Here is a 25,928-nt window from a genome sequence, read left to right on the forward strand (position 1 = left end):
GGTGAGGACCTCAAAGGGAGTTCAGCTGCGCCCGCTCTGCGTGAGGGGTGGGGGGTCGCCGGCGGACACGCTGCAGGCGGGCACCCGGGCTCAGCTCCCAGGTGCCTCCGGGGCCTAGGACCTTCCCGACTGCCTGGCAGGACCGGCGGGTTCCTCCGCCCCCGGGAGCCCAGGCCGCACGCCCCAGCACAGGCCGCACGCCCCAGCACAGGCCGCCGGTCCCTGAGGCGGGCCAAGGGCCCCAGTCAGGGCGGCCCCGTCCCCTGGCGGCAGCAGACACGTGTGTGGCTGTGCGGGACGCCTGGGCTCCGAGCTGCTCGGGACTGGCCCGCGGTCCCTTCTCACCCCCGTGCTGCCCGCCTGGCCAGGACCGGGCACCAGCTCACAGGCAGGCGTGGGGCTGGGGCCCGTATGGCCCCTCGTCCTGAGCCCTGGGGCCCGGCCCTGGGGTGTAAGACCCGCCGTGGGCGGCTGATCCACAGTTCGAGTGCCCTGGCCCAACCGCGGGAAGATGGCCCCCGCGGCTCCGGGCTCCCAGAGAAACAGGCGCAGGCTCTGGCGCCAGCGGCCCACAGCTCCGCCTCCCTCGGGCCGGCCCCGCTGTCAGCGGGCCTGGCCCCCTGACACTGTCCAGGCCTGCAGGAACCCGGGCCGGCGGGGGGCGGGGGGGGCCCCCCGCTCTGGAACGCCTGCCCCGAGCGGCCAGGGTGGGGGCAGAGTCAGGCGCAGATGCCAGCCCCCTGCTCCTCCAGACCCTCGCTAATTACCCTGCGGGCGGGGCGGCGGCCGGCCCAGGAACCCCACACAGGGGACCGGCGGGTTTCCTGGGATCTGCCCCTGAGCCGGGCGTCGCCAGGCAGTCAGGGGGCAGGTGGGCACGGCAGACAGAGAGTGGCCGGAGGGTGGGGGAGGGGCCGACGGCTGGACGGCAGACCCCCAGCCCCGCCCAGAACCGGCTCCTGAGTGCGGGGTCGCCCCAGGCAGGAATTCTCCAGGAATCTGCACCGGATCATTCCACTCCTACCGCCCGGGGGCTGGGCCGCTGGGCCACAGGGGTCCCGGGTGGGGAGGGGCAGATTCCTGGGGCGAGGGGAAGAGACCTACGGCGGGGGCAGGGAGGGGTCCGCACGGGCTGCAGGGAGGGCTCACACGGACGGTCTGCTTTCACTCGCTTTCTCGGGGCCAAGGGCCAATCGCCCCAGGGAGGGTCTCTCCCCAGCACCCAGGCCCAGGGTCCCACACACCGCTGCCCTCCCCGGCCCCTCCAGCCACCTCTGCTGCCCCGGGCCCTGATCTGGGCACCACCCTCCAGACACCCCCCGCCCCCCGGCCCGGGCGGCCCGGGGCCTGAGCCCCGGAAGCAGACACTGGTTGCATCAGGCCTCCAGGGCAGGCTTTGCCCTCTGACCCCTCCACGAGCAAGGGGAGCCTTGGCCAGGGGGACGGTGAAGGACCGAGGGCACAGGAGGGCGGGGAGGGCCCCTCGGTGCCCTGTGAGCTCCGGCACCCCCACCCTGCTCAGCTTTGCCAGGCCTTTCCCAGCCCAGGGCAGAGAGCACCAGGCCGTCAGCCGTGGCCAGCGGGGGGCTGCGGGCTTGGGCGAGGGGGCTGCCGCCTGGCTCCACTCAACCCGGCGCACGGCCACCGGGAAAGGCCTGCGGGGGCCTGGACCCGGCCCCTCGGTCCCGAAGGAAAGCTCCCGCCCCCAGGAGCTGTGTGAGCGCCCGTCCGTCCGTCCCCAAGGTGGCGACAGTCCGTGGGGGCCACTGGATGCCCCAACACCGTCCGGCGCCCCCACCCCAGCACAGACACCAACAAGGCGGTGTCAGGGTCAGGGTCCTCCCGTGTGAGATGGGACGAGCTTCCAGCCCCCCCCAGGACTGCCCCCCAGTCCAGAGAGGGGCCTTCCACCCAAGGAGTCTGGGATGGCTTCTTGGGAAGGGGGGTGGGTGGGAGAGTAAAGGGCAGCGTGGCCAAGGGCCAGGGTCACAGGGTCATCGCAGGAGACCACCCAGAAGGCAGGGCGGGGCCACTGGCCGTGGGCAGCCCTAGGAGGCACCGAGGCCTTGTCCTTCTCTGAACCCCAGCCTCAGTCCTGCCCGGACAGCGGGGGGCACCGGAGACCCCCATTCTCCAAACGCCCAGCTGGCACCTGGGGGCAGGTGGGGTGAGCACACAGACCCCTCGCCCAGGGGGGCCTGCCTCCCGGTGTCTCCTGCCGTGATCATGTCATGAAAAGACCGCCCGCCCAGACCCGCAGCTGGCCCGGGGGAGGCCCGCGGCCCCGCTGTGCAGGAGCCGGCCTGGAGGCCGAGGCCGGCCAGGAGACAGAGGCGCCTTTGTGGGCGCTGGGGGCCAACCTGGCAATTACACGAGTCACCGAGCGAACACAGGTGCCCCTCCCTGAGCCAGCCACTCTGAAAGGCGCCGGGGGTCTGCCGGGAGCCGTCCCGGCGGCCCGGGGCAGGCTGTCTGCGGACACCGCCCCCCACCCCGGCCCTGCAGAAACGGCCCGGCCAGAGCGCAGGCCGGACCTGGGGCGGAGCCGCCTCAGCGGTCCCAGCCGCCGGCCATGGCCACGGTCAGCAGGCACCAGGTCCCTGGTGGCCGAGGGCCCGAGGCGGCGCTGCCTGCCCCCTCCATTCAACGCGCCGGGCCCTCTGCACGCCGGCGCCAGCTCCTGAGGGGCGCGGGGCTCTCTGGAGATTTGGGGAACCGCCCCCGAAGGAGAGGTTCGGTAATGTGTGCTCCCCACTCGGGCGGGGGACACAGCAGAGCGGGGCCGGGTCCCAGGCAGGTCATGCGGAGGCCGGGGCTCCCAGACAAGCGGCAGCGACCAGGCCCTGTCAGGCGAGGGGCCCAGAGCGGCCCCGCCCCGGCCAGGGGTCAAGTCCCCCCCTCAGACACTCGGGGGGCAGACCCGAGGGCCCCGGCAGCCGCTCCCTCTCCATTAACCAACTCCCCCAGTTCAGAAGCAGTCGCTCTCCAGCCGAGGCCAGGGCTCAGGCCAGGCCCGGCCACCTCCCGGCCTCACTGCTCCCCCCGCCAGGGGCGCCCCGCCACCAGCCGCCTGCTCAGGCTGGGGAGCCGAGGCTCCTCCCAAAGGCAGGGCCCGTCAGTCAGGGTGCCGGTGGCCCTGGGTGAGCAGGCTCCGGCCGGGACCGCTCACGTGTCCCCCCCGCGGGGCTGCGGCAGGCGTGGAGCGGCAGGCCACACGGGGTCCCTTCGGTCCGCTCGGAGGGGGAGGCTCAGGGTCCCTGGGGATGTGGCTGAACCTTGTGTGGTCTCCCCCAGCCCCTGGGGCCAAACGCACCTACTCCCCCCCACGCCCCCCCCCGGCACTCTGCTGCTCCTTGGCCTCCCCCCCGGAAAGCCCACCCCCGCCCAGCGGCCCCTCCCCACACGCTGCCCCAGCCACAGGCACGCCACCTCCAGGAAGCCCTCTGCTGGGCACCAGAGCTGAGCCCCCCCGATCACTCCCTGGGCCCGGGGGCCAGTGCCCTAGAACCGTCCCAGGGGCACGCCCAGCCTGCCCGTCTCAGGTGAGGAAGCGGACGGAAGCCCAGAGGGGACGGAGGCAAAGCCGCTCGGACCAGCAGGGCGCCCGGAGGCACGCCTGGTCTCACTGCTCAGTCCGCCCTCGTCCCTCGAGGTCAGGGGTGCCCGGGTCACAAGAAACGGCCAGAGGTGGCTGTGTCCTGACGCAGAGCCCAGGACAGCGATGTGACGACGTGTATGTTCCTAAGTGTCAGGTTTCTGTGCCTGTCTTCTCCTTGAAGACCACGCCAGAGCCCTGGCTGGTGGGGCTCAGTGGGCTGGGCGTCGTCCTGCACACTGAAAGGTCGCTGGTTCGATTCCCGGTCAGAGAACATGCCCGGGGTTGCGGGCCAGGTCCTTCCCCAGTAGGGGGCGCACGAGAGGCAACGGATGGATGTTTCCCTCGCACGTCGCTGTTTCTCTCTCTTTCCCCCTCCCTTCCCCTCTCTCTACAAAATAATTAAAATCCTTAAAAAGGAAAAAAAGAAGACTCAACGCCAGCGGCCCATGTGCTCACAGGACCCCGGAGCCCACCAAGGGACAGGGCGTCCCCGGGGTACACCTCCCTCCCCCTCTGACCGGTGGCGCCAGCCCCAGGCCACCCCAGGGAGCCGCCCTGGCGGGCGCTCAGGCTCACTCTGTGCGGGCGCCCCCAGGACAAGAGTCCCCCCGCTCTCGCCCAACACAGCAGGCGCTCGGGGACAGCACGTCCCCACCTCCCCACGTCCTTCCCCAGCCGCTCTGCGCCCGCCCACGTGGGTGCCTGTCACCTGCGCACGCCCATGTGTCCCCGCCACCCTCCACACTGGCCGCCGGGTGTGGTCCGCGATCCCCGGTCCCATGGGTGCATCTGGACGGCCTGCAGCCCACCCTGGACCCCCAGCTGCCCGGTTGGACGGCACCAGGCGGGGCACCTCCAGCCCCCCCCGCCCCCAGAGGCCCACACAGGCCCCTTTGTGCTCCCGCAGAGCCTCCTGGGGGGGATGGGGGGGGACAAAGCCTGGAGCCCCCGCAGGCAGGCCCGCCCCACCCCCTGCTCACCAGCATCCAGCCAGCAGTCCCCCTCCTCCCCCACTCTTTTGTTCCAATGAAAGAATTTGGGGAACCAGGAACAATATGGCTTATATTTTCAAAAACTGGAACCAATTACCCGCTGCAGTCGGTCAGATGTTCCCTCCGCGCTGCAGCTCAGGTCAGCAGGCCCGCGCCGGCTCGGAGGGGGCACGGGGGGAGCTGCGGGGTTCGGGCCAGAGAGCCGAGCCAGGGGCTGCTGCACTGCGGGGTCAGGACCCTTGCCCCACCCTGCTCACCCAGCCTGCACACCCGGCCTGCACACCCGGCCCTGCACACCCAGCCCTGCACACCCAGCCTGCACACCCGGCCCTGTACACCCAGCCCTGCACACCCAGCCTGCTCACCCAGCCCTGCACACCCAGCCTACACACCCAGCCCTGCTCACCAGCCTGCACACACCCAGCTGCTCACCCAGCCTGGCACACACCCAGCCTGCACACCCAGCCCTGCTCACCCAGCCTGCACACCTGGCCTGTACACCCAGCCCTGCACACCCAGCCTGCACACCCGGCCCTGTACACCCAGCCCTGCACACCCAGCCTGCACACCCAGCCCTGTACACCCAGCCCTGCACACCCAGCCTACACACCCGGCCCTGCTCACCCAGCCTGCTCACACTGGCCTGCTCACCCATCCTACACACCCAGCCCTGCACACCCAGCCTGCTCACCCAGCCTGCTCACCCAGCCTGCACACCCAGCCTGCTCACCCAGCCCCGCACACCCAGCCTGCTCACACTGGCCTGCTCACCCATCCTACACACCCAGCCCTGCCACCCAGCTGCTCACCCCAGGCCTGCTCACCCAGCCTGCACACCCAGCCTGCTCACCCAGCCCCGCACACCCAGCCTGCTCACACTGGCCTGCTCACCCATCCTACACACCCAGCCTGCTCACCCAGCCTGCTCCCTTGGCCTCTCCTCCGAGGAGACAGCGCCTGGGCGGTGGCCCTGCAGCCCGCCCCCCCGCCCCTGCACCGCTCTCCGACAGCCACATCTGCCCCCCAGCTGGCCACCCTCCCGGGAAGCCCACCCAGGGAGGGCCAAGGGCTGCCTGCGCACAGGCCCTGCCCCGGGCACAGATGCTTCCGCCCACCCTGCCCGAGGTTCAGAACAGGACGGGGACCCTGGTTCTGCCCCCTTCTCCTCCAAAGCAGATCTCACAGGGGATCCGCCGCCCTGGCACGGCCCCAGAGACGGCCAGAAGGTCCCGCGCCCTCACCAGGTGGAGGTTCCAGCCCCAGCTCCCTGAGCAGCGGCAGCTGCTCGGCCACCCCCCCCCCCCGGGCCCAGGTTCCTTCTCCACAAGCACAGGAAGCGGGGTTTTGACGCGGCGTCGCCAGTAGCGTGTGGCGCAGGGGCAGGCAGGTGCCCTGGGGTTCCGGGCCCTCCGCCCACCCCGAAGGCCTGTCCCCACGGGGGCTGCTCTGGAGGCAAAGCCGAGCCTGGGGGGGCCTGGACCCCAAGGAGCTGGGGGCACACTGCTCCCCCCTCCCAGCACCTTGAGGCTGAGTCTCTGAGCCTCGGGACCTGGAACGGGGTGAGACAGGCTCCCCCCAACGGCCACAGAGCCCCCCCCGGGGGGGAGGGGCCTGGCTCCCTCCCCAGGCTGCCCTGCCAGCCCCCACCCTGCCGGTACCCAGGAGGCCGAGTGCAGGGCCTCGGGGGCGGGGACGCTGCTCAGCACACAGGGAGGAGCCCTGGCCCACGCGGCCCCGAGCTGGAGGTCCGGGCAAGCAGGCGAAGACGGAGTCTGGCGGAAGCCCAGCCCTAAGGTGTCACCGCTGTCTCCCAGAGGGTGTGACCAAGGACAGGCCACACTCCAGAGCCACCTCCTCGCTGCCCTCCCTGCCCCCACACACACACAGGGACCTCGGCAGCACCCGTGAGGCCGACCGTCCAGCCACAGCCCCGTCCGAGCAGCACCCAAAGGCAGCCGGCCGCCAGGGCGGAGGTGCCCCGCCCGCCCCCACGGTCACGCCCAGCGAGATCCGAGTCCGGCAGTGCACACGAGCCCCAGGGTCCTCAGAGCGTCTTTCCCGCCCGGGCCACCTGTCACCACAGTTACAGACCCCGAGGAGAGGCGAGGCAGGGGGGTGCGCCCAGAGGGGACCGCAGATGCTCCGGAGTGGGGGGAAGGGTGGTCTCCAAGCAACCCCCAGGGACAGCAGGCAGGGACCCCCGCCCCTGGGGGGGGCCCTTCTTCCGTTTCTGCGAGAAGCAGCCCCCCCGGAGCCCAGGGACATGCGGGCTCAGCGCAGAACCTTCCAGGGAACGGAGGGCACTCCACAAGCCCCCGAGCGGCCCAGGCCGACCGCTGCCCCACCCCCGGCCACACCCCCAGCCACACCGCCCTCCCCGAACTCCTCTGGGAGCACCCTGGCAGCCCCCACCCTCAGCCCGGTGCCGGGGGGATGGGCGGCGCCTGGGAGAGAACACACACGGGGAACAGCGACGGAGGGCCCCCCCCCACACACACAAGCAGGGGCACCTTCCGTTCCCCGGTTTCCTGGGCTCCTCCGGCTGCCTGCTGGGCACCTGGACGCGTGGACACTCACCTCAGGCGTCTGCCTGGCGTCCACCCAGAAGCAGCCCCCGGCCGCTCACCGGGGGCAAGTTCAAAGCCCTGGAAACCGCCCGGGGCGTCTGGTTTGTGCGGCGGCGGCGGCAGGCGGCCTGGCTCTGTGCCTCGCACCCGCGGGACCCTGTGAGCGAGCCCCCGGGGTGGGGGGGGGGGCCAGCAGCCGTCGGAGCGGGGGCCAGAGGTCACGCTGGCCCCCTCACGCGGAGAGAACCGTGGGGACGTTGGCGGGGTGCGTCTGACAGCTCCCTCGCACGTGTGTGCACTTCACAGAAACCCTATCCCCCCGCACTCGTTCTCCCGAGTGGCCCAGAGGCCTGGCTTCCAGGGGGTGTCGGCCTCCAGCTCCTGATGTGCCACAGCTTCCCCCACCCCCTGCCTCAGGCAGGACCCCCGGGGCTCCCTGTGTTCCAACACCGAGGACGTGGGGGGGCTCCTGCCCGGCAGAGCGCTCCCCGCCCTGCCTGTGTCCGCACCGCCACCCCGTCCACAGGGGGCGTGACTCAGGGGTTCCAAGGTCACTGGATACAAGGCGTCCACTGAGGGAGGGGCCTCAGAGTCGGCCCTGCCCCCCCACGACTGGGATGGGCAGCAGGGCCCAGGGTGAGGGTGATGGACAACGGCCACCGTCCGGGGTCCCCCCCCGCGCCCGTGCCCCTGGGCGCAGCCGGAGCCTCGGGGCCTGGCGGGGGCTGCACTCACCGTGCTGGCAGCGGGGGCCCTGAAAGCCGGCGGGGCAGCGGCACAGCCGGGCTGAGCCGGGCTCGCAGCTGCCACCGTTGAAACACAGGCCGGCGTGGCACTCGGCTGTGGAGAGAGGGGAGGGGGCCCGTGAGCGGGGCAGGGGCTGGGGGCAGCGCCCAGCCCTCCCAACAGCACAGAGTCGCGAGAGGACACTCCCCCATGAAGTCAACCCACTCAAGGCGAGGCCTCGGGCCAGACGGACCCCAGCCCTCCCACCAGCGCAGCCGGGGCCACACCTGAGGGTTGAGCCCCCACACCTGGAGGCCCCACTGGCAGGCAGCCCAGCCCCGCTGCTGTGGGTCCCACAGTACCCCCCCCCCGCCCTGGCCACTGTGGTGTAGGTCCAGGGGAGCCCCTCTGGGTGGGGCAAGAACCCCAACAGAGCACCCTGCGCTTCCCCACCACAGCTTCCCAACGCACCTCAGCATTCACGGGGGGAAGAGCTGGTCCCCTCCTGAGCCCCAGGCTCCCTGAGGGCAGCCACCCCCCTGCGCACCCAGGGGCAGAGCAGGTACCCCTCTGGCTTTATCCCTCCATCCTTGTTTCTGCCGCCCAGACCTGGCCTTCCACCCCATGCTGGCTGTGGGCCAGGGGCCCAGACCACGGGCCCCCGCCGCCAGCCCCTCCCCCAAGACCCTCCCTGCGGGGAGAAAGCCCCCCTCCAGGTCCCCAGGGAAGGACCAAGTCCCCCAGGCTGGCTCCCCAGCCTCCACGCCAAGACCACTGCCCACCACACAGGTGGGTGCCGGAACAGGCAGGGGGACAGGTGCCCTCTACCCGCAGCCAGGCCCAGCTGGCCACCCCAAGTCCGGGAGCCTGTCCTGTCAATGGAGGAGGTGGGGGGTCAAGAGGCCACAGACCCCAAAGACAAGGCCCACCGGCCCTCCCGGCCCCGGCCTCCCACCCCAGACACAGAGCCCCGGAGAGCGGGTCTGAGTGGGCAGCACGGCCCCCTGCCTGCTGCCCGCTCCCTGCCTCCAGCACACCCACCTCCCCGCAGCTGGGCGTCTGCAGGGCTGGGGCCACGCCCCCAGGACCTCCCAGAAGGGCCGGGCCCAGACTGCCCCAGACTGGGGTCCTGTCCCCACACACCACCAGCCCCTGGTGGAGGCTGTAACTGCACCCCCAGCCCTCTGCTGAGGTCATGGAGCAAGTCCCAGGGCTGCCGGATGCGAAGACGCAGACCCTCGCAGGCTTGGCCCTGGGGCGCGCTGGGCAGGTTGGGGGCCACCACCCCGGCCCCGCCCCACCGAGAGCACCCTGAGCTGAGTGCCCCAGGCGTGGGGCAGTGTTCCTGTGCTAGGAGCCGTGGGCCGCAGGGGAGGGGCCCCGGGCCAGGTGCTGGGGCATCAGGCCTGCCGTCCGGAGCGTGAGCGCCTGCAGGCGGTGTGTGCCAGCCCTGCCCGGTCCCACGCTGGGCCCGGGGCTGACCGGGGCCAGGACGGAAAAGGAAAAGTGAGACTCGGGGGCAGGAAACCTGGGGGTGGCCTCCTTGCCGCTCCCCCGCTCGGGCCCTGACCCCAGGGAGGGCCACCTGCCGGGGCCAGCTGCCTGCAGGACCGCAGCTGGGTGCAGGGCACCAGCTGGGGGCTCATGTGCAGCCCCACCCGCAGGGGCCGAGGTCCCGGGCGCGGAGCCAGGGCTGCATCCGGTCCGTGGCTCCCGCGGGCAGGAGCTACAGAGCAGCCCCTCCTGGGCTACCACAGCCTCGCACCTTCCACCCCTTCTGCGGTGGGGGTCTCTTCCCCAGCCACCTGCAAGTCCCCCCCACTCACGTCACACAGGCCACCAGTGCCCTGGACGGAGTGGGAAGCCGTCCACAGCCCCATTGGAGCCAGCACCGCCCTGCCCGCCCCCTCGACCCCGTTCCCTGCTCCCTGCTCGTTCTCCTGCAGCGTTCTGTGCTGGCGCTGGCGCTGGCAGGTAGTTTCCTGCCCTCACTCCCCCCCATGACCGACCGGAGTTCGGAGTTCCGGAGTTCTGGAGTTCCGGCACCCGTCCGCGCCTGAGCCTGAGGCAGGCCCTGGCCACCGTTTGTACAATGTATCACCTGGGCAGGGACTTCTCCGCCGGAGACACTGTGTTACTGTTTTCACTTCCTTGTTGCTCTTCCTTTCTTTCCAAAGGAAGAGTTAGTTTGGAAACCCCCGCACAGCCTGTCTCGGAATCCGCGGCGGGCGCGGTGCCCACGGCCGCACTGAGGGCTCCGAGGAGTCCTGGCCACGGAACCTCCGGCCGTGCGGTCGGCGGAGCTCCGCTCACCCAGGGCCGGCTCCTCCAGCCCCGCCCCGCCCCGCCAGCCTGCCGGCGCCCAGAGGGACAGAGCCCAGCCGAACCGAGGCTGCGAGCAGGTGCGTCTGTCTTCCTGGCTGCGTCCGCCTCGGGGTCGGCGAGCGGGGATCCGGGGGCCCGAGCTGCTCCAGGCCAGGAACCGCGTCCTCCCATGAGGGGGAGCCAGGACCCAGGGCAGCTACGGCTGAAACAGCGTGAGGGTCCGTCCGGGCAACTCGTGCCCTCCAGCCGGGGCAGACGTGGAATCCAGAGATCCTCACTGAACAGGAAGAAATCGAACCCCAGCAGCCAAGGGGCCGGAGCCCAGCTGCCCACCCACCAGGGCACGTGGGCGAAGGGGCCACGCGGACCCGGGGAAGCCCCGGGCATCGGGCGCCACCGCCCTGTCCCGCCGACACTTTCCCTCTGTCACCTCCAGGTCAGCGTGCTGCTAAGCGGCTCTCGGAGGAACCCCAACACCATTAGAAGCTTCCTGCCATTCTCCCCACCGGCACCCGCCTTCTCCTCGCTCCGACGCCCACACCACGGGCCCCGGCGCCGTCTCGCACGCGCCTGTGTCTCCAGGTCACACCCCAACGAAGTGTCACCACGGCTGGTGGACGGGCGCCGCCCCTACCCCGCTCCAGCCTGACCGCCTCTCGGTGTCTCTCGGCCGCAGAGAGCGGCCGGGTCCCTGGGCGCAGCTGTCACGTGGGGTGCCACTTCGTGGGGCGCTTCTCCCCAACGAGCCCTGGAGCCCCCTCCGGAGAAAGGGAGAAGTGAGGGCTGTTTATCCCTGGAACCCGCTCCTGGGGCCGTCCTCACAGTCCCCGGCCCGTCTGTCCATCCGTCTGTCGCTACAGCTGAGGGTGCAGAGGGCCCCCGCCCAGGGCGAGATCCCGGGCTCCTGCCCAGCGCTCCCCTGGGCCCCCACGCCCACCCCTCGCAGCTGGCAGCCCAGGCTCAGGGGCCACCCCAGCGGCCCGAGCGGCCCGACTACGGGGCTCTTCCCAGATCCCTGGCACAAACAGGTAGAAGCCAAACACACCAGGGAGGAACCCGCCCCAAAGTAGAACTTTAAAAAACAACCAAAGACGGCCTGGGCTTCAAGTTCCGGATGCACGCTGTGACCTTGCCCTCTGGAGACCCCCTGTGGGGCCCTGTCCTGTGGGGCCCTGTCCCCTGGAGACCTCCTGTGGGGCCCTGTCCCATGGGGACCCCGTCCCTGTGGGGTTCCTGACTGTGGTCATCCTGTCCCCTGTCTTCTGGCAGATATGACAACCCACACGCCCACGGCCAGGCCCAGGGGCCGAGAGGTCCCCGCCTGGGGAGGGTGGCGGCCAAGACCCACCCTGAGCTGAGGGAGGCCCGGTGGGCTGTGGCCCCACCTGCCGCACCCCCACGCCGGCCGCTGGCCGGGGCAGGGCGGCCCCGTCCTTCAGGGGCGGAGAGAGCCGCAGCGCGGGCAGAGCTCAGCTCAGGCTGAGCAGGCAGGAGAGACGGACCCCGGTCCCCCCCGGCCCCGCCCCGGCCCCGGCTCCTCCTGTCCAGCCCGGGGCGGTCACTCCCAGCGCCGGGAGGAACCAAGGGCCTCAGGACCCCAGCCCGGGGGCGCAGGGCACACTGTCCCGGGACCTGCAGCTGCTCCCGACCCCCGGCCCAGGAGCCCAGCCGCACACCCTGCACCCAAGTCCTTCCCTGGGTGGAGAGACCAAGCCTCCCCCCGCTGACCCTGGGGACGGGGACACAGGCCTGGCCCCACTGCCCCCCTCGCCTCCCGTTATCCAGCCAGGACTGCTACAGCCTGGGGAGCCCCCGCCCCCACCGGGCAGGCGGAAACGGGAACCTGGCTTTGATGTCCACCCTGCACCCACTCAAGAGCCCCTTTGTTCTCCCAGACACCAGCCCCCCACCCCACCCCCGAGAGCCCAGAGCCGCTGCTGCGACCGGGCCTCAGAGAGAGGGCAGCTGCCGGGGCGGCTGGCCAGCCTCCAGCGGCCCCCACGGCCCCTCCGGCCCGCGGCCCAGCGGCTTCCTTCTCCTCTATCCTCCACTCCCTTCCGGAGGGAACCGTTCATTTCCTGTCCTGAGAAAACACCGCTGTGCCCCGTCCTTTCCCCTTCTCCCCTGCGGGTCACACGAGGTCCCCTTCGGCCCCCGGGCTTTCTGTGGGGGGAGGGGGGGCCCACGGGCCCTGAGGTCATGCCGTGATGCGACCCCTGATCCGCGTCCCACCCCAGTCATACGGCCCACCGTGGTGACCCCCGGGTGTGGGACGCGAGACCCCAGGCACCCCCCCCCCGTCACGGGCGCCACGTCGCTGCTCAGGGGCCACGAGACCCCCAGCCGGCCTCTCAGGGGAGGGGCGCAGACCCCGCAGCCCCCGCCAGCCTCCCCGGCGCTCCGCCCCCGGGAGCCCCACCCCGGCAGAAGCAGGCCTCCCAGCAGCCGGCCAGGACCAGGCGCCCGGACTCCAGCACAGACGCGCCCACCGGGACTGGCTCTCTGGGGGCGACAGCCTCCCCCCAGCGGAGGGCGGGCGGGCTGAGGCCCAGGGTGCGGTGGGGCACTCGGGTGAGGGGTCACACTCCAGGACCCTGACCCGAGCCAGGCTCAAGGGCTCCCGAGACCCCTCTGGGTGGCACCAGGCACCCCGGCCGGCAGATGGCCGCTCTCCCTGCTGGCCCTGTCAGCACCAGCACAGGGGACACCCTGGCTCCTTTCCTCTCGTATGACTTTGTCCTAACAGCCTTTGGTGACACGCCAGCGGAATGCGTGGCCCCGGGTGTTGCTCCTGCTCCTGTGACAGGTCCCCCCAGGAGCAGGCTGTGGGGGCGGGGCTGTGTCCCGCGGCAGCTGGAGGAGGGGGACAGTCCCCGGACACCTGGTCTCTGATTTGAGGGAGGCTCAGCGCCTGCAGGTGCACAGCGGGCGGGGACACTCACCGGCGAGGCAGCCCTGGGCGCCCGGCTGCTGGCTCCACCCAGGGCAGCACCTGAGCACGGTCCGGGTCTCCGCGGCGTACACCTGCCTGTAGCTGGTGTAGTAGCTGGTTCTGGAAGAGAGGGGGGAGGGGAGCGCTGGGGGCATGGCTCCCTCAGCGTCTGCACCTGCCGTCCCCTGCCCTCAGGTGGGTCCCCTGCCCTCAGGTGGGTCCCCTGCCCTCAGGTGGACCCCTGCTGTCCTGTCACAAAGCTGAGTGTGCGGCTCGGAGGTGCCGGGGTCCACAGAGCCCTGGAACCAGCAACAGGCCTCCCGCGGTGCTCAGCCCCAGGCCTACCGTGCCCCGCCCCTGGCCCCCCACCCCCCCACCGGCTCCCAGTGGCAGGACCACAGTCCTGGAGGGCCGGGGGCCTCAGGCTCCAAGTGCCCGCTGAGGAGCAGGACCAGCTTCCAGAGTGGACCCCGTGGACTCCAGGCGCCTGGGGCGGGCGGGTCCCAGGCCCCCGGTGCACCAAGGAGCCGGACTCGGGCCTGCCCTGGCACGCCCATGAGGAGGGGTCCCTGCCCACCCCCGGGGTGAGTGGTGCTGAGCCGGGGGCCGGGGGGAAGCAGCCCAAGTGACAGGGGGACCCGAGCGCGTTCAGTGCTTGGCGCCGAGGGCAGAGGGGCGCAGGCCAGGGGCTCCCCACAGAGGGCAGCCTGCAGGTCAGGGAGGCTCATGGCTGGCTCCGGCTTAGGCGGACGGGGCGGCCCCCACAAAGGCTGAGAGCAGAGCCCACCCAGCCACCAGCCGCCGGAGGTGGGCAGCCCGACCCGAGCAGCCTGGGGCACAGCACGGGGTGGCCGGAGAAGGCGGGACCCACGCCCACTCCCCAGCACCCCCGCAGAATGGACAGAGCTCCTCCGTCCCCTCCCCACATCCAGAGACGCCCTGGGCCGCCTGGTCCCCCTGGCACCTGCAGCCCGCGGCCGGCAGGGCGTGCCCAGTGGAACAGCCAGCGAGGGGCCCCCTCCCGCAGCCCCAGGCTCGCCCCGCAGCCATGGACCTGGCGCCAGCGTGGGAGGCAGGGAGTGCCTGGTCAGCACATTCCCCACGGCTCCCCACCCAGCTGTGCCCCGCACCCCCCGCCCACAGCCCAGCTCCTCCTCCTCAGCTGGGCCGCAGGTGTGTGGGGAGCGCCCCTGCCCACCCAGGTGGCGGGCGGGTTCCTCGGTCACCCTCCCGGGAGCCACCTCCTCCGCACCCTCCCCCGCCCAAACACCCGGCACCCTCCCTGGTGACGGCAACTCGGACGTCTGCCTGCCCGCACCCCTGCCTCTTCCCGCCTGTGCGGGCTGCACGGCCCCCCCACCTGGGCCGCCCCGTCCACAGAGAGGATCTTCACAGGCCTCCCGAGTCTAATGGAGCTGCCCTGCCTCTGGGTGGCCCCGATGTCAACAACCGGGGTCCCTGTGAGAAGAGGGAAGCCTGGGCCCAGACCAGGGACAACGGAGGGACAAGAGAGGCTGCGAGACGCAGCTACCAGCCCAGGACCGAGGCCGACGGGCCCATCCCCAGATGCTCTGCTGGAGCCCCCGGGAGAACCCCCAACTCCTGACGCCGGGCTGCCAGCTGTAGGGACAGAGGATCCGGCCATCACTGGAGCCGCCCCGTCCGAAGGAGGGGGCTGGCCAGGCCACCCGAGGCCTACAGGCACAGTGACCCCCGACCCAGCCCCCTCCACCGCGGCTGTAGGAGCCAGGCGGAGCCAGCACCACTGGGTCAAGGACCCTGGAGCCCCTGCGAGGGGCCGAGAGCCTGGACCTGCGTCCGTCTCCGGGAACGGAAACGCCCTCCAGGTGTGCGGGGCCGGCGCTGGGAGCCGGGGGAGACAGCGGCCGCCTGGGGCCCCGGGCCCCGCCGACCGCCCGCCAGGCGCTTCCGGGAAGTGGGGTGCTGCAGACACTGCGCGCGGCGGCCGGGGGGCTCCGCAAACACCGTCCTGGCAGGACATGAAACCGCCCGCCTGCGGAGCCGCCGCCGCCGCCGCCGCCGAGGGGACAGCGTTTGGCAGCGCGAGTGTCTGGGCCGGTCCCTCGCAGATGTTTATCCCTCTCCGGGCTACGTGCCGCTCCTCGCGGCCCCTGGAAGCCCGGGGGGTGGGGGGGATCCGGCCCGTCCACCACCCGCCTGCACCCCGCGGAGTCGGAGACCCTCGGAGACAGAGACAGCCGCCGGCCGGCTGGCCTGCAGCCCCCGGGCCCCCCCCGAGAGCGGACCCTCACTCCCCCGCAGCTCACACGGACACTTCAAAGGGGCGGCAGCGCCACGGGGAGCTGGCTCACAGCAGGGCCACTGTCACAGGAAGACGCGGCCACCGGGCCAGTGCCCCTGCGCTCCTCCGCCCCTGCAGCCGCCCAGGAACCCGGGCCACAGCCCAGCAGGGCCTCCGGGTGGGGGTGGGGGCGCCTGCTGGCAGGGCACACCCGTGGGCTCTGAGCTCCAAGCAGCCTCTTCCTTCCTTCCTCCCCTCCTTCCTTCCTTCCCTCCTTCCTTCCTCCCCTCCTTCCTTCCTTCCCTCCTCCCCTCCTGCCTGCCTGCCTGCCTGCCTGCCTTCGAGTGGAGTCCTCCCCACGGAGGCAGGCAGACCCCAGGACGGCCTGTGTCAGCTGGCTGGTGGGTTCGTGGGGAAGCACCACAACTCGCTAGAAGGAGTGACATGGAGCCCTGGCTGGTGTAGCTCAGGGGATTGAGTGCAGGCTGCGAACCAAAGCAGCGCAGGTTCGATTCCCAGCCAGGGCACATGCCTGGGTTGCAGGCCACTGCCCCCAGCAACCGCACATTGATGTTTCTCTCTCTCTATCTCCCTCCCTTCCCTCTCTAAAAATTTTAAAAAATAAAGAAGTGACGTGGAGAAGGAGGACTGGACGCTCTTCTGGGCCAGGGGGTGACGGGAGGGCAGGGGACTCGTCCCAAGAAACCGGGTGTCTTAGCTCAGGAGTCATGCGAGGGGACGGGACACGTCAACACCCCAGGAGCCCTCTGGAAGGGGGGGTGAGGCTGGGCCCCCAAAACACTCAGCGTCGGCTCCAGGAAGCCCGCAGGACACTTGGGGGCAGGGCACAGAGGCGCGAGCTGACCCGCTCACCTGCAGCAGGCTCGGCCGCTGGGACGGCCCTGGGGGGACGGAGGTGGGCCCGGCTCCACCCCAGAGCCAGGCCGGCCCAGAGGTGCGCTCGCTACCCCTCCCCGGGCCGGGGACACTGAGGTGGGCCTTCCACGTGGCGGGGGGGACGGCCCGGTGTCCTGGAGCCGAGGGGTACAAGCAGAGGAGCCTGCTTTGCCCCCTGAGCCTTCCCAGGAAACCCCAACAAGGAACAAGGACCCCCCTCCCCGCCACCAGCACATGTGGGGCAGCGGGGCCGCCCACACAGGGGCCTTTCCACCGCTGCCCAGACGGCTGCACGGGCCAGGGCTCCGGCCACCTGGGAACCGCTGCTCCCGCCGGCCCAGCCGGAGGCCAGCGAGTGCCGAGTGCCGGGCACGTTTGCCACGCGTGCTGGTGGGGCTGGAAGGACACGCTGCATGCTAAGTGCACACCTCGGGGGACACGGGGGGCCCAGGCTCCTGGGGCCCTTCCCTCCTGGGTGGACTGCCCCAAGACCTCACCCAGAGGCCGGGCACCGCACCCACCTTCAGGACCTGGCGCCACCCCCCCCCGACGCCTGGCCAGGGCAGCCGCCAGCTTCCAGGCTGGGGAGGGGCCCGAGTGGGACCCCCCCACCCCAGCTCTGCAATCAGGCAGATTCCGGGACGGGAGTGCGAGGGGAGGTACGCGGAGGCACTCCCGTGTTTGGTTTTGAAATAAAATCTTGAGCAATAAAAGGTCTCACACGGGCTTGGGCACGAGGCCCAGGGGTCAGGCAGTAGCCGGCTCCAGCCGGGAGCTCACAGGGTGGGCGCCCTGCTTTTCACCCCCTCCTGTGGCCAGCAAACACCCACCCCCGCAGGGTCCCCGACTCCCCAAGGGGTCTTCCTGCTCAGAGACCCCACTTCCCCCCACAGGGTGGCCGCCTCCCTGCCAGGTCCCTGCCCCAGCTGCCCACCAAGGCCCCAGGGGCCAGCTGAGCAGGACAGCCCTGTCCTAGCCCCAGGGGACCTCTCCCCCGTGTGTGAGCGGCCGGGTCCTCCACCAGATGAGGGGCTGCAGGTCGGGGGTACGGGCCCCTGGTCCCTGACCCCGCCCCCAGGCCTGAGCACCACCCCCGCTCCCACACTCGACCACGTACCTCCGCTCCTGGCTGACGCACCACGGCTGCCGCCCGCAGCCCGGCTTCCACACGGGCACCGTCCGGCTGAAGGCCCGCACGCAGGGCTGGCGGCGGCCCACCAGGGTCAGCTCCTGCTCCGCGCACACGTGGGGCCTGGGGCGGAGGACAGCGGTCAGAGCGGTCTCCGCCCACAGCCGCCGGCCCCCCCCCGGCGTCCACAGTGTCGGTGAGAGCAGGGACAAGGGTGGAGGGAGTCCGCCCGACTCGGACCCTAGGTACCCCCCGCCCCCCGGTCCCCCCCCGGCCTCCGAGACGTCCCCAGAGCTGGTCACGCTGGGGCCTGAGGCTGAGCGGGACCGGACCAGCAGAGCCAGCAAAGCGTGGATGAGGGGGGACACCCAGGGAGTGTGGCTCGGTGGGGGGATGGGGGACAGCACGGGGCAGGGGGCAGGGGTGCCGCCTCTCCCTCGACCACCGTCCGACGCCGTCCGTGGCTCCAGCACCCGAGAGCGTTTGGGCGACGCACCCACTGAGGAAGGAGGTGGGGGGGACGGGGACAGGGGCGCCCTGCCTGCCCTGGAGGGCGGCACAGGCCACCCAGGGCGCTCGGTTCGGGCACAGCGGGAAGGGGAGCCGAGGCCTCACTGCCTCGTGCAGTTTTCGGAGCCAGGGGATTCCACGGGACTCGGAGGATGACACCTCCTCCGGCGCGCAGCCAGGCTCCGGCCCACCCGGAGGGGCCCCACCATCCAGGCTGGGGGAGCCGAGGGCCGGCTGGCGGGCCAGGGCCCTCCCCCTCCCACCTGAGTCCCCGGAGCTGCCAGATGCCGTGGCTTGCCCCCCATCCCGGCCCCCCGCTCGCCGCCTTCACCTACGGCCGTCTGGCCTCATTACCACCCTCCGCCCCACAGCCGGTCTGCTGGCTGCCTGGCGCTCCCGGGACCGGCGCTGCAGGCTCTGGCCCGCTCCGGCCAGCCGCCCCGGCTCACGGCCAGCCGCACGTGTGCGCACGCACACACAAGAACATATGCAGACGCAGATGCTCACACGCATGCACTCACAAGCAAGCACACACATGCACACACAAGAGCACGTGCATGCACACTCACACACACTCACACGTGCCCTCTGGCCAGTGGGGAGACCCACGGGATACTGGCGGGCCAGGGGGGAGCATGGAGGGAGAAAGGCGCTGGGGTATTTGTCTGTCCCCCACCCCTTCCCGCCGGGCAGCTGGGCAGGGCTGTGACCCTCCCCCCGGCCCCAGTGTGCCCGGGCAGCAGCCTCCAGCGGCAGCTCTCTCTCTGGGTTCCAGGCCAAGGGCCCTCTGGGCCTGTCACCCCGGGCGGGGGGTGGGGGGAGGCGCCTTCCCACGGTGGCCCCACCAGCCCTCACTGGCCCCGGCCCACTGGGCGGGAGAGGACTCCGCACGGGCCGCGCAGGCAGCAGAGGAGGGGAAGTGAGCCAGGGAGCAGAGGGGCCGGCGGCGCTGTCGGTGGCAGCTGGTGTCACCATCAGTGCGGGAGCCCCATGGCAGGGGGCGGGCGCTGAGGTCAGCCCAAACGAGCCCTACAGGTGTTCCGTCATCTGTGCCCCGAGTGCCATGGCCCACGCCCGTGCCGACAAGGGCGCCGACTCCCAGCCTCCGTCGGAAACAGTGGGGGGTGGGGGCGGGGCGACAGCAGGGGCTCACACCAATGACCTCTGAGCCTCCCGGCTGCAGGCCCAGCCCTGACCCTGAAACGGCCCTGGGCTGTGGGCGGTCGTCATCTGAGGACGGAGGCGACGCTGAGGGGGGCAGTTACCAGCACAGGCTTTTGGCACCAACAGCCTGGGCTGGGGGCCGCTCGCAGCTGGAGCGCCGCAGACCCTCGGGGAGCAGCCGCACGGGGCGCAGCGGAGGCTGAGGGCCTCCAGCGGGGCCCTGCGTCTGGAGCTCCGCACGGGCCCGGCTCGGGGGCAGCCCCTGCGTGTCGGGGTCCCAGGGTCCCAGCACCCCTGGGTGGTCACCACCACGCCCTCACACTGACTGCAGCCCGGCACACAGGACGCCGACGTCGGGGGCTCAGGGAGGTGACACCCGCCGAGCACGGGGTCTGGGGCGCAGGGCCTGGCGCTGCCACCAGGCAGCAGGAGGGAAACTGCCCTCGGGGCGAGGCAGGCGCCCAGGGGGCTGGTGCTGCCATCTGAGAGCCCCCCCTTCCGGCCATCCACAAACCTCAGCCACGTGGGCAGCTGCTCATCTCGAGATGGCCATGTCCAGGGTCCCAGCAGCCCCTCGGGCATGCCCAGTCCAGCCACTCTCCCCCTGACCACGAGTCCCTACCTACCCCCTGCAGGCAGCTGCCTGACTCTGGCCCCCAGAACGCCTCTCCAGGCCTGCGGGCCCCCAGCTCCCCCCACGTGCAGGGGCCACCCCTCTGCATGTCCCTGAAAATGGGGAGCCTCGGAGCTGTGTGGCTCCTGACCCCACGCAGGAAGGAGAGGGGAGCCCTGGGTGGCTTCTCCCTCCGGGAAGCTCCTGGCCCCGCAGGAGAACCAGTCAGCGGCCTCCCGTGGGGCAGAGGGAGGGAGGGGTGGGGAGGGCGGAGGGGGGGGACGGAGACCGGGCCCCCACCCCAAGCGCATGGCAGGTCCAAGGGGCCCTGCCGGACCCCCGGGGTCGGGCAGGGGGAAAGCACAGGGAAGGCGGTCTCCAGCCACAAAGAGAACCCAGCTCCAAGGGTTGGGGGGACCCTCCAGGCAGAATGGGGCTCCTAGAGGCTGGCGACCTCTGCCCAGAGCCGGAGGGCATGGGATCTGTCCCTCTGGGGTGCGTGATTCCAGGCCCCCAGACCCCGGGGTGAAGGTGCCCCGCAGGCAGGTCCCCCGGCTGCACACCCCTCACCAGGAGGACAGCTGGGCGGCCGGGAAGCGTCTCCGGCAGGTCTGTGTTCACAGGCCCCGTTTGGACCCTGGAGGCTGGCTGGCCGCTGAGCCTGCCCCGCCCCCCGGCCGGGGCGCAGCCGGTGCGGGGAAGCCCAGTTGCAGCCCGGGGGCCAGGAGGGGCTGCGGGGCATGGCAAGAGCTACTCGTGAGACCAGACTTGAGCTTGGAGGGCCTGTCCCTCCCCGGACAGGCAGGGTCAATGTCGCCAGCTGACTGGCCGTCTTCCCAGCACGGCTGCCGGAGGGAATGCAGCCCCTGGGGGAGCGGATGCCTGGACCCTGAAGCCTCAGACCACGGCCGGTCAGAGCTCCAGCGGGTGGGGACATCGTCTCCTGTCCCCAGACCCTGCTCCCACCGCCTGGCCAGCAGGAGCCAAAGTGCCAGCCGCGTGGCTCCCACAGGTCCCCAAGGGCCCCGGGGCACCTGGCGCTTGAAGACAGCAGGATCCAGCCCCCCAACAGCACCCTCCTGACTTTGCCCCCAAAGAGGAAGGACACCACAGAGGTTCAGGAAAGTGGCCAGACGGGGTGGGGCTGCCCGTGCAGGGCAGGCTGGCAGGGAGGGCGAGACCTCCGAGGTCAAAGCACTTTCTGGGACCCTCGCAGCCCGCCCCCTGCCCCTCTGCCCCCACCAAGCTCCTGCTCAGCAGAGCAAGCTACGGGCACGGAAACCTGTCCGGGACGGAGCAGGCAGGACATTGTCCGAGTTCAGCTGCCAGCCCTGCCCACTGCGACCCACAGCGGGTTGGACAGGCCGGGCGCCCAGGGGGCAGGAGGACCGCAGAAGGCGTGCTCGCGGGCACCACCGAGCACCTCACCACGTGAGGGCGGTCTGAGAAGGGGCCTGGGGTGGCTGTGCCCAGAGCGAAGTGCAGGGGGGCCCCAGCCTGCCTGGGGGGGCTCCCAAGGAGGAGCCCGGAGTCGGCAGCTCAGAAGGAGAGAGGGAGGAGGACTGGGGAAAGCGTGAAGCAGGAGGGGCCTGAGGTCCCCTGCAGTCCACCAGCCCCCAGCTGGACAGGCCTGCCCAGCTGCTGGGGGCTCCCCGGGGCCCGAGGTGGGCAGGTGACCTCCCTCAGGGAAGGAGGCCCAGGGAGGGCGACTCGAGGTCCCCACCGAGAGGGCAGACCCCGAGGAGCCTGCCCACCCTGACCGGCACCCTGGAGCTCCCAGGGCAGGCAGGCAAGCAGCGCCGGCCGCCATGGCAATCCCCCCCGAGGCCGCGGCGTCCCTGGGACACTCATGGCTGGGGTGGCAGGAGAGAGGACGGGCCGGCAGGAGTCCCGGCGGCGTGGTGGGGACTCGGGCTGCTCACATTCGCAGACCCAGAGGCTGTGCTCCTCTGAAAAGGCCACGAGGAATCCTCCCTCCTGGAGCAAAGCAGGACCCGGGGAGGAGTCCGGGGGTGCGGGCGCACGTGCCCTGCCCCCGCTCCACCTGGAAGCCCGTGCTGCCCGGAGACGCGCAGGACAGGAGGGCCTCACCCCTCCGCAGCCCCTCGGCAGCCTTCCCGGGCTTGGCGGGCCCAGCACCCCGCCGCGAGCGCAGGATTGGGGGCGGGGCAGGCTCCCCCCCCCCCCCCCTCCGGGTCGGCTCTCTCCGGCACCGGTTTTCCCCCTGAGGCCAGCAGAAGGATCGATTTGCCGTTTCAGAGAGACCGCTAAGCGGCCGGCAGGGAGTCATCTTTCAGAATTAAGTCCGTCGCAGCGGGCTCCGTGACCCCGTCTTCCTGCCCATTCTGGTGCCGAGCTCCTCCTCCCGTCTCTCAGCCCCAGAGCGCACGTGTTTAACACATAAACCAACTCCGCGCGGCCCCCTGTCTGGGCACGGCCCGCCCCTGCACAGGCCCCCGGCCCCGGGAGACAGGCTTTGGAAGGAAGTGGAGACCGGCCGCTTCCTTTCTGCCTTCTCCAAGCCGGGCTCCCTGGGCGGACCCCGCCTGGCGAGCACCCAGATTCCCTCACCTCGGGTCCAGAGCGCAGCATCCGCCTGCGCCTGCAAGCCCCATTACAGAGGGAAGGGAGACGGGGCAGGGGACGGGGAGAGGCCGGGGAAGGGCCCCCGCCCCAGCCCCGGAACCGTGTCTCAGCCCCCCCCCCCCCCCACCGCAGTGACGGCAAAGAGCCCACTGTTCTCAGGCCCCGGGGACAAAGCCTCCCTCCCGGGGGACCCGGGGTCCGGACGTCCGGCCGAGCCCTCCCGCTCCCGCTACTCACATGCTGGGCTGCAGGCGGAGCAGGGCGCCGGCGCGGGCACGGCGGGGAGCAGCAGCACCAGGGCCAGGGCCACCGCGCGGCCGCCGTCGCCTCCACAAGGACAAGCATCGCGCCTGTGGCCCCGCGCCGAGTCCCTCCTCCGGTGCCCAGCTCACATGCAGCCCGGGGGAGCCCTCGGAGCCACCGCCTCCACGTGCGCCATGGACCGGCGCGGGGGAACACGGAGCGCAGCCACAGGTGACCGCGCCGGAGCCCGCGAGTACGAGGTCGCTGCAGGTGCGGGAGGTCCGGCTCCCCGCCCGCTCCCAAGAGGCAGCAGAGGCCTGTGCGCCGGGGTCCACCCAGGCACCGAGAGCCTGCGCGCGCCCAGCCCCGCGCGCCACTGGCCCGCCCGCCTCCGCCCCGCCCCTCGGCTGGCCCCCAGACCCGGCCACGCCCACGGCCACACCCCCGACACGCCCCGGCCTGCCCTGTTCCCGCCCCTCCCCGGCTCCCGGCCCCGCCCACAGCCCAGCTCGGGTCCTCACCCCAGCCCCCCGTCCGGGCGGGGCCAGCGCGGCCCCTTCAGGCTCCCGGCTCTTCTCCGGCTGAAATTCCCGGGTCCTTGAGATCCGAGGGACCAACCCCGACGGCGCGGACCGCCGGGGGCACGCCCCTCACCCTGGGCAACGGCTGCTCTTTGCGGACCCGGGACCCCAGACCCCAGACCCCGTCTTCGGGGCAGCCCTCAGCCCTCCGTCCCTCTTGAGTCCCAGGAGGCACCGGCCCGGGCTCTCCTCCCCGCGGGTGCTCCGTGCGCCGTCACGCCTGGCTCCCACCCCCTCCGTCGCCTGCGGCCTGGGTCGGGGCTCCCCGCTCTGCCGCTGCTCCCCGCGCGGCCTAGGGCAGGACCCTCTTTCGAACCCGGCTTGGGTGTGGAGTTCACTTCCCGCAGGGTGAGCACCAGGCGCTCCAGGGTCCCTGGGGTGGGGCGGTCCCCTCGGAAGGCTTTTGAAGAGCAGAGGGAGATGCAGCCGGGTGGGGCCAGGTGGGAGACGGGAAGTCACAGGCAGCTGCACGGAGCCCGAGCCCCCCCCAGGCCCAGCCGCAGGTCCCCCGGCCGGGCATCCTCCCCCCCAACACTGCGGGGCTCCCGGTGACCGGAGAGGCTCCCGGACCCCCACCCCACACAGGGCCCTGGTGCCCTGGCTGGGCCGCATGTGGGAGGCAGCGGGCCCCGCCCCCCCCCCCAGCGGTGCAGGTGCAGTGGAAACACAACTGTGCCCCCACTGTCTGAGCCCCCCGCCCAGCCGGAAGGTGACAGTCACCTTAACAGGGGCAGAGTCCTGTCAGGGGGCTGCTGTCACCCTGCTCACAGACAGGAACCTGAGGTCAGGAGGCAGGAACAGCCCCAAGCGGCCCAGCTCGTAAAGTGCCGGCCTGGGAACCGGGCACAGGGGCTGGCTCTGGGGCCCCTGGCTGCGCGCCCTGCCCTGCTGCTGCCTGGGAGTCTCCCGCGTGGAGTGGAAGGGGGCCCAGCACGTCTGACCCCCCCCCCCCCGGGGCGGCGGTGGGGCACAGTCAGCTCAGGCGGCCGAGAAAACGCCACAGCAGACAGCCGTCCCCACCGTCCTGGAGTCCCAGGTCAGGTGCAGGCTCCCGGTGAGGGCCTGCTCCCTGGCTCTCAGGTGCCGCCTTCTCGCTGAGTGTCCGCGTGGTGGGGGGCTAGACACAGAGAGACAGAGAGAGCCGGTGTCCCTCCCCCCCCACAGGTGCCACCCACCTGAAGGATCAGGGCCCCACCCCATGACATACTCATTCGACCTCAGTCACCGTGTGGGGGTTAGGGCTTCAACACATAGATTTCGGGGGACACAATTCAGCCCACAGGAGGGCGGCGTCACTGTCTCCTGAAACCCCAGACACAGGTCCGTGTCCCTGCCAGCTGGTGGCCGGAGCCCGGCCTTGTGCGCCCACCCGCTCGGTCCCACCCCGCCGCCCCGGCTGGGACGGAAGCCGCAGGGCTGGCCACACCCTCCTGGGCTCCTCTGGGCTCCCTGCTGCCGCATCTGCCTGGACCCCGCCCTGGGAGAGCCCCTGAGGGCCCCCGTCAGAGCCGGCAGGACCGGTGCCAGCTCTGATGCCAGCGCCAGCAGGCGAGCGCCCAGCCCCCACCAGAGAGCTCAGCCCCCTCTGTCAGAGCCGCGCCAGCGCCCACGGAGCGTGTGTTGGGTGGATGAGCGAACACCAGCTTCCCGGCCCCACCGCCCTGTCCTGCCCCCACTGCCCACGGGCTGAGGGTAACCGATCGGTACAGAAAATTCTCCAGCTTCTCAGAGGAAAAATTTGAGTGGACCCAAATTTGGGGGGTTAAAATGGAGGCCACTGGGCAGGGGATCCAGGTTTGGTGGGGACAGAAACGGATAAAATTGGGGGGCCCTCTTCAAGGAAAGCAGTGTAAACATCACTTACTTTGCTGACTTACAAAAACACATGAGTGTGCACACATCCCCTCCCCCAAGCTTGGAAGCACCCCGAAAGCACGAGCTGTATCAGCATCACCCCGCTGTCCGGGCGCCACGGTAATCCGCCAGGCTAACAGCCCTGAGCCAGGTGCCAGGTGGGCGGGCAGGCGGGCGAGCGGGGAGCGGACGCACTTCCTGCTGGAAGTCCCTGTGGCGAGGACACCCGCCCACCCCCCACTCGCTCACTTCGGGAAGTCCGTGGCCTCCCTGCCGCCCCAGACGGAACCTCCGTCTCAGGCACAGGTCTGAGGAACGACCCTCCTGAAGCAAAGCCCCTCGCAAAGACTGCCCGGATCCCCGATGCTCGCCGGGCACCCCCAGGTCTCCTGGGCGCGGCCTGACACCGTGGAAACGCGGGGTGTCTTCCTGCACAGACCAGATGGCCTGCGGGCCACCAGGGGGCGCCCCGAGCATGTATTTGAAACGAGCGCTCAAACCCGCGCGCGCGGGTTTTGCAGCACCTTTATCCTCAGGTTTAACTGGATCACGCGTTCATGGGCAGTAACCGGCCCCCCCCCCCCCCCCCCCCGCGAAACAGAACACACACCTATTCCCCGAGAGCGAGCCGTCGGTGCCCGCTTCCTTCACGGAGAGAGAGCGTGCGGGCCGCCGCCGACGTTCTCCTGGGGGGCAGCTTCCCAGGGAAGACGCGGCCGTGCTTCCGTGGGCGGTGGTGGGCTTCTCCTGCCGTTCATTCACCCAGGGGCAGCTTTCCCCTGGGCAGCGGCCGGCGTCGCTCGGAAAGCAGCACGTGGTTTGGGGCGGATGGCTGCGTTTGTCTGTCTGCCTTTGGTGCCTGCGTCCGTTTCACACGGTTCGCCCTGCGGTGTGCGGGCTCGGGGGACCGGCGCAGGGTGCAGTGGTCCGTGCCGTCAGCCGTGGCTT

The 25,928-nt window shown here is 71.4% G+C and overlaps 1 protein-coding gene across 1 annotated transcript in view; it reads right to left on the bottom strand.

The window, feature by feature from the left end:
- Window positions 1-22,883, bottom strand: part of MEGF6 (multiple EGF like domains 6) — a 73,333-nt gene extending 50,450 nt beyond the window's left edge. The window contains exons 1-3 of the mRNA XM_036025218.1: window positions 22,540-22,883; window positions 17,418-17,552; window positions 13,151-13,260 (exon numbers count right to left, since the gene is read on the bottom strand). Coding sequence (XP_035881111.1) covers window positions 13,151-13,260; window positions 17,418-17,552; window positions 22,540-22,541 — 247 coding nt within the window. The 5' untranslated portion in view covers window positions 22,542-22,883. The remainder of the gene's footprint in view (window positions 1-13,150; window positions 13,261-17,417; window positions 17,553-22,539) is intronic.
- Between the last annotated feature and the right edge of the window lie 3,045 nt (window positions 22,884-25,928).

Source organism: Phyllostomus discolor, chromosome 5 (assembly GCF_004126475.2).
Source record: "Phyllostomus discolor isolate MPI-MPIP mPhyDis1 chromosome 5, mPhyDis1.pri.v3, whole genome shotgun sequence".
Classification (NCBI taxonomy): Eukaryota; Metazoa; Chordata; class Mammalia; order Chiroptera; family Phyllostomidae; genus Phyllostomus; species Phyllostomus discolor.